The 12,674-nt window shown below is 39.9% G+C and overlaps 1 protein-coding gene across 1 annotated transcript; it reads right to left on the reverse strand.

The window, feature by feature from the left end:
• Window positions 1-155: 155 nt before the first annotated feature.
• Window positions 156-11,083, reverse strand: LOC146452986 (uncharacterized). Its single transcript, XM_085097161.1, has 5 exons — window positions 10,715-11,083; window positions 6,065-6,149; window positions 4,175-4,770; window positions 2,296-4,134; window positions 156-1,419 (listed from the first exon to the last, which is right to left on the reverse strand). Exons 1-5 carry the CDS (start codon window positions 11,012-11,014, stop codon window positions 1,213-1,215), a joined length of 3,027 nt encoding a protein of 1,008 aa, XP_084953287.1. The 5' UTR covers window positions 11,015-11,083; the 3' UTR covers window positions 156-1,212.
• Between the last annotated feature and the right edge of the window lie 1,591 nt (window positions 11,084-12,674).

Raw genomic sequence — 12,674 nt, forward strand, 5'->3', positions numbered from 1 at the left:
AGTTTATTGTTATTTTTGACAGCACAAAAGTGGGTGGGGGGGGGGGGGGGCAAAACCATCCCCCCCAGCCACTCCCCCTGCGCAGTCCCTATGTTACCACTCTTCTTTTTGGAACACTTGAAGTTGGCCTTTTTCACCCAACAGTAAAACATTTTTCGAGCGTTATTTTTCCGAGGGAAGCAGAGAGGGGACAAAGTTGAAATAACTTCTCGTGCCGAGGTGATTGAAATAGGTTGATACTGAATGGTGTCGAACACTCCAACTCCTTGGAGTTGGCACCTGCTTTGCCTAGAAAACTCTTCGATATCCACAGAATCCAGAAAGGTGATACTTATGTTGCACTTTAAAGGGGAAGTTCAGTGTAATTAATAATTATTTTTGTGATACCAAAATAAAGAAATAAATATTTTTTACTTTCTTACAGAACCAAGCGTTTATGTTTAATTTTATTGGGTGAAAAAAGTTCCGTGATGGGAAAGAAAACGTCAAGTATAATAAAAGGCAAATCAAATCCCTGAGGGTGTGCCCGGGAGGGATGATAACAATAAGAATTAACTGAAGAATTAATTATAAATCAAACATCTGATGGGTCGGCCAAATTGGTATCTGCTACACCATGGACTAATTAATGAAATACTGGCGGAGCTATAAAGCGGTTTTCAATTGAGTTTCGAAAGTAATTTTGCGTTTGCTTTGGTTTGCATTACTACACTCTGTGATTGGTTCAAAGCGCTCGCACCACTTTCTCAACCAATGGGAACCAATCGTGTTAATTTCTCGCCGCAAGCGTTTTCCCGCGCTTAGCGCCAGTTACATGTATTTACATGTATTTGCAAGATTGTAACTAAGGTAAAAAAAATATGAAATCAAAACTAATCAAAATAGGCTATTGTTCTGATTCTTAACAAAATTCATTTCTACAAATTTGCAGTGTTTGGAAGTCCTAAAAATGCCACTTCCTTTCGCGGTTGGTGTGTAACTACTCGGTACTTCACAACTAACCTTTTAGAGTCATATAATATCTCCCGGACAGTTGACTAGATTTCCTTAAATAGTTTTCTTCTTATTTTAGCGGAATGTCCCTTGTATGGAGGATCACATTTTGCAAAACAAAATTACCATTCTTGTATCAACAGAGAAAATTCTAACAAAATTGTATCTTGGACTGATAGTGATGGTCAAACATACTGTCTCCTTTCCACACAATAGCAATCATGACGCGCTGTTAAACTGCTCAAGGTCATCAATAATTTCCTCCATGTTTGGTCTCAGATTAGGGTCTCTTTCAAGGCAACGTCGCGCTAGACTTTGAAACAGGTGGCTCGTTATACGTGCAACTTGTTCTTCGCGCCTTTCAGAATCTGGCAGTTCCCGGATGCACATTTCACAGAGAAGGACTCCAAAGCTGAAGACATCAATCTGAAATATCAACGGCAACCATTATCCAAGACTTATCGCCCAAATTAGGGACATTATATTTCACCAAAGGTGGAATAATCTTCCATATGCGACTACAATCATGCCGGAAAGATACTTGGCAAAGCCAATCACTTTCTCGTACCTTATAATATTATTTCCCTCCCCTTGCCCCTTACCGATTGTTGCAACGATACAATATCGAGTTGGGGACGGGAGGGAAGGGGCAGGAGTCCCAGAATAAGTCTTAGATAGATTTGACTTCTTAGAATAAATGAAACATTCTTATCAGCTGCAAGCTGCCTCAATCAGATTGAGCGTTGATTGTTACTTCTGATGATCTTCTATCGACGCCGCTGACTGAGGAGAAGACGGGATATTAAAGGATGGCTTATAAAGGAACTGTGTTATTGCCTCGGTGGTAGAGTCATAACCAGCTACAATGGCCGGTTCAACAAACATCTTAGAGGCAACGACCGTACGATCTTGCAACACGGTCTAAAAAATAACTAAGTAATGCTAATGGCGGAAATTTTCATGATCACAGTCAGTTATGAGCGTCTTAAGACGACGCTTCCAAACATTTAACGAAATTTTACTCAATCTAGATCCAACTCCTTGAACCTGTTATTTCAGACTCACTTTAACCTGATCTCAACCATTCGGGATCCAGTTCTGATATTACCAATAGAATACGTATAATATGTAAAAATATTTCAATATACACGTATTAATATGTCAAAAAATTTTGAGGACTTTTTGTGTTGGCTCAAGGATGAGTATCAAAGCATCACCAAAGAAAGATTAATGGTCAAAACTCTACTCTTACTAATTACTGCCTCTGTAAACGTAATTAATTCCAATGACGTCGGGACTAACCTTAGCTGTTTGTTTTATAGAAAGTGCTTCCGGTGCGCTGTAAATAGCGGCCCCAGGAGCAATCGTTTTAGAGTGCTGTGTGAAATTCACAGTACCGTAATCTGATACTTTGCCTCTCCATTGGTCCTTCTGTCGCCATAGCAACACATTAGCGCTGCTTATGTCACGGTGAATGATGGAAGGTTTCCTCGGTTTCTCCTTGTGCAAGTAATTCAGTGCTAGAGCTACATCTAGACAGATAACGGAGACTTCTGTATCGGTGAGATGCCGTTCGTCTATCAACGCTCGTAAACTTGTTTCCATGAGCTCGGTGACAAGCAAAGGGTTTCCCTCATCATTTGTTGCTCTAATGAATTGCAATAAGCAAGGATGGCGGCATCTTGAAGCCATGTTCATTTCTCTTAAGAATTTATTTCTATTACAAGGCGAGAGAATAGATTCATAAAGTTGCTTCACGGCTACAGCACAGCGTTGATATTTCCCTTCAACAACACTCCCCCACCCTCCTTGTCCAAGTTGTTTTCCACCAATTTCAATTTCGCTCCGGTCTATGATCCAGTCAGCTGAGCTGACCGAATTATTTGCTGAATTTTCTTCTTCGTCGTTCGCTCCTGGCAGGCGAAGTACGTGTTGCTCTTCCACTCTTAACCGGTGATGTTCCCCTTCCTCTCGCAAGTCGGTTAGACGTTGTTCCATGATTGTCATTTGTCGCTCGTTTATTGTCAACTGATCTTGCAGACGGCTGACACGTTGCTGTTCTGCTCTTAACATTCTTTGTAAAGTCGCCACGTTTGTGTCCTTTTCTCCTAATTGTTCGCGCAACTCAATCATTTGCTGTTCCACCGTTCTCATTTCTTGCTCGTTTGTTATCAACTGTCTTCGTAGATCAGCGACTCGTTGGTGTTCGGCCCTAGCCTCTCCTTGTGCAGTCACCAGGCTTGCGTCTTTTTCTTCTAACTGTTCGCGCAAGTCAGTCAATTGTTGTTCCCCTTTTCTTATTTCTTCATCCTTACTCCGCAGCTCGCTTTGCAGATCAATGACTTGTCGTCGTCCTGTTTCTATTTCCTCTTGTAAAGCGTCTTTTTCTTCTAACTGTTCGCGGAACTCAATCATTTGCTGTTCCATCGCTCTCATTTCCTGCTCGTTTGTTGTCAACTGTCTTTGTAGATCAGTGACTCGTTGGTGTTCTGCCCTAGCCTCTCCTTGTGCAGTGACCAGGTTTGCGTCTTTTTCTTCTAACTTTTCGCGCAAGTCAGTCAATTGTTGTTCCCCTTTTCTTATTTCTTCGTCCTTACTCCGCAGCTCGCTTTGCAGATCAATGACTTGTCGTCGTCCTGTTTCTATTTCCTCTTGTAAAGTTGCGTCTTTTTCTTCTAACTGTTCGCGCAACTCAATCATTTGCTGTTCCATCGTTCTCATTTCTTGCTCGTTTGTTGTCAACTGTCTTTGTAGATCAGTGACTCGTTGGTGTTCTGCCCTAGCCTCTCCTTGTGCAGTCACCAGGTTTGCGTCTTTTTCTTCTAACTTTTCGCGCAAGTCAGTCAATTGTTGTTCCCCTTTTCTTATTTCTTCGTCCTTACTCCGCAGCTCGCTTTGCAGATCAATGACTTGTTGACGTCCTGTTTCTATTTCCTCTGGTAAAGTTGCGTCTTTTTCTTCTAACTGTTCGCGCAAGTCATTAATTTCCAGTTCCATCGCTCTTATTTGTTGCTCGTTTGTTCTTAACTTGTTTTGGAGATCGCGGACCCGTTGCTGCTTCCTTTGCAATATTTCCCCTTGTCTGGAAAAATTAGTCGATTGTTCTCTTGTCATTCTTATTTCTTCTTCCTTTGCGCTCAACTGAGTTTTGCAGATCAGTAAGTTGTTGCTTTCTTGTAGCTATCTCCTTCTGTAAAGTTGCCATATTTCCGTCCTTCTCAAGGATTTGACCTCGCGTGTAACTCAGTTTTTCTGACATTGTACTCATTTCTTGTTCGTTGGCTCTCAACTCACCCTGCAGGTCAGTGATACGTTGTCGGTCCACATTTACCTGCTCCTTTAAAGCCATTTCTTGAATGCACTTTTCTTCTAGTTGTTTTTGCAAGTCAGTCAATTGTTCCTCCAACTCTTGCAGTTCCTTTTCTTGTCCAGCAATCTCTTCTTTCTTGCTTCCCGAGGGTTTTCGCAAAAAATCTTCGCCTTTGTTATCTTTCAATGGTTCTTTTAAGCAAACCTTCCCTTCATTTGGTAGTCCGCCAATATTGCGAACCAAGTTTTGTTGTCGTCTCGTCTTCTGTGAGGGCGATTCTTTTGTTTTCGTTTGAAGCTTTGCCTTTCTTCTTGCGTTGCTGACTTTTGTATTCAGCTGTTGGTGCAACAATTGGTCAGTGTTCTTTCCTTCTTTGCCCTTTGATTGTGCACGACTATAAGCTGCTTCTTTCTTTTTCAGTTGCTTCCATGAACACGCTCCTTTGACACCCCTGTTATGCTTCATACCTTGTCAACAAAAGAAATGAAATTAGTAATTACAGTAGTACTACAACAATGAGATTGCGAATGAAAAAACGGACTAAATGCGATAGTCATTCACTTAGTCACAAATGATATTGCAGCTACTATTTTTTACAATGGTTCTTCAAAGAGCGGCCGGTAACATTATCCAATGGAAAAGCCACTATTTTGAGGATAAAATGCACTGTGACGAATGCATCTTCCCTGATGAATAGTGATTCATCTTATGTATCCATTTATTTGAACAACTAGGGCCTGATTATCACCCTCTAGACCTGCGGCCTTTAACAACTCAAGGAAAACTCAATAAGCCAGAAACACGGGGCGGGGGACCCTGGCAACGAGGTTTAATCTTGTTGAGATTTCTCATGGAGTCATGGCCAACAAGTTTTATACGGCCAAATTAACTTCAAACTACAGACGGCAGACTGATCCTAACGTCGGGGCTGGCGAACTTGAAAGAAATAAGCAAAGGCTACAATAACTGAAATATCCCCATCTCCCCCCCCCCCCCCCGTTAGAAATGTTTGCTCGATCGTACGCTAGATGACATTGTATATATGCTTGATTAATTACTGCGTATTTTGCGATATTGTCAATGAACTTTCTAGGGATAATTTGAGAGTCGAGCTAGTCGACATGGAAGGCATAGACACTCTCTCACAAATGGATGCTCGAGTGGGTTCAAACAGTGACGTTTTTCACCAGCAATGCACGTTTTCCACAGAAAATAATCAAATCCTTGCTAACGTCATTGTTTACATTTTTCCTCATTAGCATACGACTTAACTCATAGAAGCCGTGGCCGTATATATAAACTAAATGCAAAAGTTGAAAGAGCTCATTAAGTTGAGCAATTTGTGCAATTTTCAGCTCTTTGCAAGCAATATTGAAGGAAATATCAGCCATAAAAAACTGCGAAATTGCTGGGTCGCAAAAAAGTTAATGAGCCATACAATCTCCGTAAAATTTCGAATTTTAAGAGGAGAAATTCTCCGAAACCATTCAATGTATTGGGCTCAAATTTTATGAAAAATGAAACTGTTAAGCCCTTTCAATATTCAGAGTTTTCATTTTATTATTGTCATCAGATAGTTATAAGCGTATGTTAATGAGGCAAAAAGTGTAAACAATGATTCGCCTATAGAGGCGCTAGGGGTCTTGTGCCGTTTATAAAAGGCGCATTTTTCTCGTATCAAGAAAGCTGAAGGTCGTAAATTTACGGCTCATGCAGATATGCCACTTGTGTGACTTCAATTTTCAACATTTAGATATTTACCTCCAGCTTCTGATTCTCTTTTAGCTCTTTTAGCTCCTTCTTGTTTCTCCGGACCTTTGCGACAATCATTCTTAAAATGACCATCCTGCAAATAAAGAAATTTTTCAACTTCGATGATTCTGGTATTGTTTTCTGCTACTGATACAGCCTAATACCGCGCCCCTGACCACATCTCTCACAGTTCAGAAAACTGAAAGAAGATACTTTCTGGGTACGATGAATGAATTACCATGTGGTAAGAGGAACGAAGTGTACCCCTTATCTAATCTGCGCAGTATCGGTAGACAAAAGAAAAACACTGTAGACTTCATGGGGTCTGCGCACGCATTTGCAGGCCAAATCAATCCAGCGAGTGCCGTCGGTGTCTACACACACAGTCTCTCTCTCTCTCTCTCTCTCTCTCTCTCTCTCTCTCTCTCTCTCTCTCTCTCTCTCTCTCTCTCTCTCTCTCTCTCTCTCTCTCTCTCTCTCTCTCTCTCTCTCTCTCTCTCTGTCTCTCTCTGTCTCTCTCTCTCTCTCTCTCTCTCTCTCTCTCTCTCTCTCTCTCTCTCTCTCTCTCTCTCTCTCTCTCTCTCTCTCTCTCTCTCTCTCTCTCTCTCTCTCTCTCTCTCTCTCTCTCTCTCTCTCTCTCTCTCTAGATAAGCTCTAGATAAGCTCCGGAAAGTACGCATGATTTACAAGATACTACTTTTGATTACATGCGGTTTGATCACGTGGCTGGATATACATATTGGCCACTTTTTTTTTTCGTTTTTTCCTTTTTGTGATGTTTTTGTTTTTGCCGCAAATTAGTATTAAGCTTTTAAGACACATGCTTAGAGTGCTAATGACGCAAAGGTCACTTATCTTCATTATATAACGATGGGGTTTCGTACTTAAGAAATTCTATTACAATAAATGTTCAGCCGACTCCGAGAAACGAAAATACAAACTGAGAAAATGCTTGTCTAAAGCTATGCATAATTCAAAATCTCGTTGAAGTAAAAGGCCTAGGGCTGATAGTGTCTTAAGCCTCTCGAGGATTGAGTATGGCCCTTTTTACTACCGAAATTTTAAGAGAAATAAATAAAACTAATTGTCTGAGGGAAAACAAGGGCAATTTGGGACTTCTATGAGCCTCTCCAAGAGCTAGGGAAGAGCTTCACTGGTGGCTGGGGACTTTGCTTGCAGACTTATATTACAAGGTCAACCTGAGTTTCACATCCAAACAGACCCGCCTCAACCCATAGTTGGGAGGTTGCACGGGAGACCAAAGAAAAGGGTAAGATGGACGCCAGAGAAATCATCCCAACACATTAGTACTGTGGAGTTATTAGCGGTACGTTTGATCCTGAAGGCCTTATGAGGGGAATGTGCAAACTTGGACGTTCGTATCCAATGTGCAAACACTACAGCTTATCGTTATATTAACAATATGGGTGAAACAAAATCTCGTGACTGTAGTTGGGTCATCACACAAATATGGATCAATGCTTTGAATACAATATCTTGTTAGTGACACAATTACCAGGATATGAGAATACTGTAGCAGATACAGAATTCAAACATTTCCGATATACCAAAAACATGTCGCTCTACCGCCGCAATGTGGTTTGAGTTTGTTGTTGGTTCTCGTCCTTCCTCTAACTGGTTTTTCTCCTGGTACTCCGGTTTTCCCCTCTCCTCAAAAACCAAACATTTCCAAATTCCAATTCGATCTGAAGAGTGTCCCCATACTGTAAAGCGCATTTGATCACCTCGTCATTGAATTATGAGCTATACTAATTTATAAATTTAATTTAATTTTTTAATTTAAGATTTGATCGCCCAATCATTGACTTGTTTACATCTCGTCTTAATAAATAGACCACTGGAAAAACATTTTTTTTTTCTGCATTCCCTCCTTTTAGCCTGATTGGGAGATTTCTAGTGAAGAGTCAAGCAAAAAAGGTACATTGAAATTTTGCTAGTTCGTTTATAGGCAAACCTACCAAACCTGGTGCCTACTGTTGATTAAACCAGCAAAAGGCTATTACCACTTTCGGGGTGTCATCAGCGACACCCACTAGGAAAAAGGTGAACCTGTTAGCCTGTCATTTATGCGGTGACCTAACAAGAACAGAAGGTTTTCTGAAAACGCGACCAACGTTATGATCTTGCAATCCTGGCGTCAGTTATCTCAGAAACAATAGATTGGACACATCAGAAAATGGCTTTTAATTAAAATTTATATTCTCAGAGACAAGATAATCCAGTGCGATCAAGTGTAGGTGTAGCTGTAGAATTCTTAACAACCCTGTGCGAATATGGATGAGTTACAGCAGTACAAAACCTAGCAATATGTACTCTGGCTGCAATATTAGATAGACCTGACTCAGTATATGCAACTTTTGGTGAGCACCCTGACGTCAAATTTTTTTTATGAATGGCATCTTCCAAACAGCCCCCACACCACCTCGTTATAACAAGGTCAGATAACTTAACACATACAGATCTATAACAAGTCACCGATTCGACGGTACTTTCATTGTAGCAAAAACAAAATCTACACGCTGCACCAAAATGACTTTATATCCCTCTCGTTTCCTTCAGGCGGCAAATGTTGAGAGGTGTCGGCATGTATTAGGGAGCATTTTCCCCATAACCACAAGAAAATCGAAGAAAACCTTGCAAGTGATGCATTGGTTGTGTACTTTTGAGTGAACGGGCAACAGATAGCCAATTATAGCACAGAATTTCGTTTATTTTTGCCCACTCGCGGAGCTCTCTGTTAAAGATGGAAAGTTCTCTTACGGCCTACGAACTCGTAGCAATAACGACTTCCTTCGATTTCTAGTTTCCGGTTCCAATCAAGAAAACATTAAATTCTGGATGCGTTCGCTTGGAATTATAATTCAATTTCATAGCACTGTTATTAAGAGTTGCCCTCTAGTTGAATGATTGTTTGGGTCGTTTAACAATAGCCCTCGGCGAAATAGACAAACTTGGCAAATATAGTTATCAATCAATTAATCAATCAATCAATCAATCAATCAATCAATCAATCAATCAATCAACCAACCAATCAATCAATCGTTATTGTTTGTACCATACATTGCAATACATACCTAACTACCTAACTTGAAGGATAAATACAATAAAACTTTAAAGTTAATTTTCACTGATTAAAATGGTCACAAAAAAATCTTTCCCATTGAATGAAAAATGAAAATTTTTTAAATTGGGTCGCTCCCTAATCTCTAAAGGGATCCTGTTCCATAGTGTAGTCTTCCTTTTGCAGACTCGGTTCTTGGTCTGGGGATATTGTAGGAATGTACACTTGAAACATTAGTAAAAATAAAATTCGACACAAGTACGGTGGGGAAAGATTATTATGAACTTTATACATAACAACAACCAGCAGGTTTAGTCTTTGCAATTCTAGCTTTTCCCAGACAAGAACATCCAACAGATCACTTGAACGGTTGTCAAAACAAGAAAAAGTAACAATTCTAGCAGCTCTATTCTGTAGCTTTTGGAGTTAGTCAGATAAACCCTTCCCAATATTGCCCCATACACGGGACTACAGTAATTAAAATAGCGCATTACAAGTGCACTGTACATATTTTGTCTAGTTTCTTGCCGACCTTGGTCCGGTTTTCATAGGATACCTGTTATTTAACTGCGTGGTTGTGTAGGTTTATTTGGGTTTTCCTAGCTGAGTAGTAGACGGAATACTGAAAGTTCACACGGTCAGTTAACCGAAACATTTCTGCAAAATCAGAGTATCATACTTCGAACATTCGAGCTCATAGGCTCAAAGGTTATATGTAGTTCACTTTTGAGTTGAATTGTTAGTTGTTGCCTGTTTAATGCAGTTGTGAACAGTTGTGTCTCAGTTGTGTTAGCGAGATGCAGCTGTAGAGGAGCAGCTGTGGCCACTATCAGTTTAGAAAGCCAAGTAAAGAAAACACAAAAATGTAACTAAGAGTCTTGTTACCTCTAGTCTTTAACCAAGCGAGTGCCCAACACAACACTGAGCTCTTTACAAGGGCTGTTCCATTTCTACTTGTTACATTAAAATTGCATGGTTCGTTGCTTCTAAATTTATGTTCAGTATCAAATATTTTCAAACGAAAGTTATGGTTATATCTTAGGGATATAAACCCCTCAGAATTCGCCTTTGAGTTCGATCAATGATCAAGTTACTAATATCATCTATCAAGTTGGTTGCACTAACAATTCAAATCGCACATCATCGCAAACACAATCACATTATAACTGAAAGAAGTGCGTTAGTTTGCGATTAAACAATGATTTCCGTCCGTGACGCTGTTTTGGCATTTAAATTTGACTGGATGCGCGCCTCGCTACCTTAGCGATCGGTTCATGGTCGTTCATGACTGCAATCTGTTCAATCGAGATAATCTCCACGCACACCCAGCGTACAACCAATAACACGCAGCGTTTGAAGATTCCACCCTAGTGTGAAAATAACGTTGGAGAATGGATAGCGATTTATTTTCGAAAAGTGGATCCTTCTTAGCTGTAACTTAAAAACTTAGAAACAAATTCTTTTAAATTCCACATGAAATCGATTTCTATGTACTAATCCGGAGTATTTTCATAAATATTAAGGATACGTTTAAATAGTATTCAATCTAAATTATTGTATCATTGTTCTGAACTTACCTTTGGTTGTCTGTGACGTTGTTCCCCTGCGCGTTGACCGCTCTTTTCCGCTGGTAGCCTGCGTTGCAGACGAACTAGAAGCATTTCGTTTTCGGTGAGGGAGAGTTGAGATAATTTTTCTTTTAATCCTTTTCCATGCAGTTCGAGGCGCGCTTCCTCACCCTTACAAACGTACTCAGATTTCTCAGCTTGTTTGATGGTACGTCGCCGCAATTCCGAATTGCCGTCCGATATCTTTTCTGAAGCTCGGGGATAATTCACTACTTTAAGAAGTACAGACGTATCCTTCGATTGCTCCATAGTAAGGAGCGAAACAGCGAAATTTAAATGGAAGAATTGTAAAAAAGGAACCGTGTTTAGCGCATGAGAATCAACAAGTACAAGATTTCACCATCTTCCGTGAAATTCAAATTATCAGCTTTGCTTCAGCGCAACCGGATATCGTCCGATCAGTGACCTTTGACAAGTAGAAAAACAAGAGAAAAAACTCACTATATCGGGAAAATGTTACGTTATTACTGCCATCAATAATGGCTGAATAAAACCATCTAATTTTTCACCGTTCTTCCATTAATGTAGTCGCTATGAAATGGAACGTTATCCACAATGGCTTAATATTTGTAGTTTAACGTTGATGCGTTGATTCAGGAATGTTTTCAGAGCTTAAAGTGTATATGACAGATTTTTTAATTTGCTTGATCAAATCTTCAAGTTGTTCTCGAATGAAAACCAAACTTCCTGATCATTTGTTCATTTCCGCGTTTAAGGAGTGTAAAAGTGTCAAATTTCACATCCGGTTGGGTACAAAACCGCGCAAGACGGTAGACTGGGGATAGTAGGGCTGTAACGTCATTACAGGAATATTCCTCAGTTGTTTTTTGTGTGCCGAGGAAGAAAACTGTGTGGACGAAATTTTGAATGGGAATATTAAATACACATAATGAAACAACTGAGGAATAAAGAAACTGCAAGACTAAGCGTTTCTGTATTGACGTCACAACACTACTATCCCACTCTCCCGTCTTGCGTTGTATTGTAGCCAACCAGAAGTGAAAGCTGATTCTTGTAAACGCCTCAAACGTGCGGAAGAATGATTGATAAGGAATTTGTTTTCTATTTTCATACTAGACAACATAATCATTTGATAAAGAAAAAACAATTCTGTCATATACACTATAAGGAATAACAACTAGTTTACATATGCAGCGCAAAACCCATTGCAATTCTATTCGTACTCCACTAGTATTTGTTCCAAGAACCTCAAATGGGTAGGTTTTTTCTAGTGGGTGATACATTAATGTCCTTAAACTACAGGACCCAGTTGTTCAAAGTCCGATTAAGCTAATCCTGTGTTAATGTGAACTATAACTCGAGTTTAATTACTAATCAACAGCGATTTTTCCAAAATATTCTTGTCCCTCAGTTTTAACTCAGACTTTCCTTTGCCATTAGCTTAAAATAAGCTTCCAAAAGCATGTTTCACGGGCGAGTTGAAAACCTCGGTTTATTTTTAATTCTGGCTTAGCGTTAATCGGCTTTCGAACAACCGGGCCCAGAAGATTACATTAATTATCTTGTGCTTGTCTAAACTACACAGAAATCGAAAATAAAAAAAAAATAAATGATTAGAACTGTTTTAGGCCATGTCCACACGTATCCGGAAAATTTTTTTTCCGCAAATGTTTTTTTGCGGATGCGAAAATTTTCGCGTCCACACGCAGCGTATTCGAATCGTTTTCAGCCGTCCACACGTATCCGATTGTACCCGGAAATTTTCTGATTTGCTCTAGAGCCCAGTTCTAAAATTCTCTCTCCATTCTTCTTCGATCGTTGTGCCATTGATAAAATTGTCCCACTATGCGCCTGTCCTTCCTGGTCGCGTCCAGAATAACAATCTCAAAACATCCTGTCGATCTCTAGCGTATTGGTTGTGTAAATTTATCACAGCTGCATTTATTTG

The sequence above is a fragment of the Pavona decussata genome, unplaced genomic scaffold (genome assembly GCF_977016875.1).
Source record: "Pavona decussata unplaced genomic scaffold, jaPavDecu1.1 SCAFFOLD_356, whole genome shotgun sequence".
NCBI lineage: Eukaryota > Metazoa > Cnidaria > Anthozoa > Scleractinia > Agariciidae > Pavona > Pavona decussata.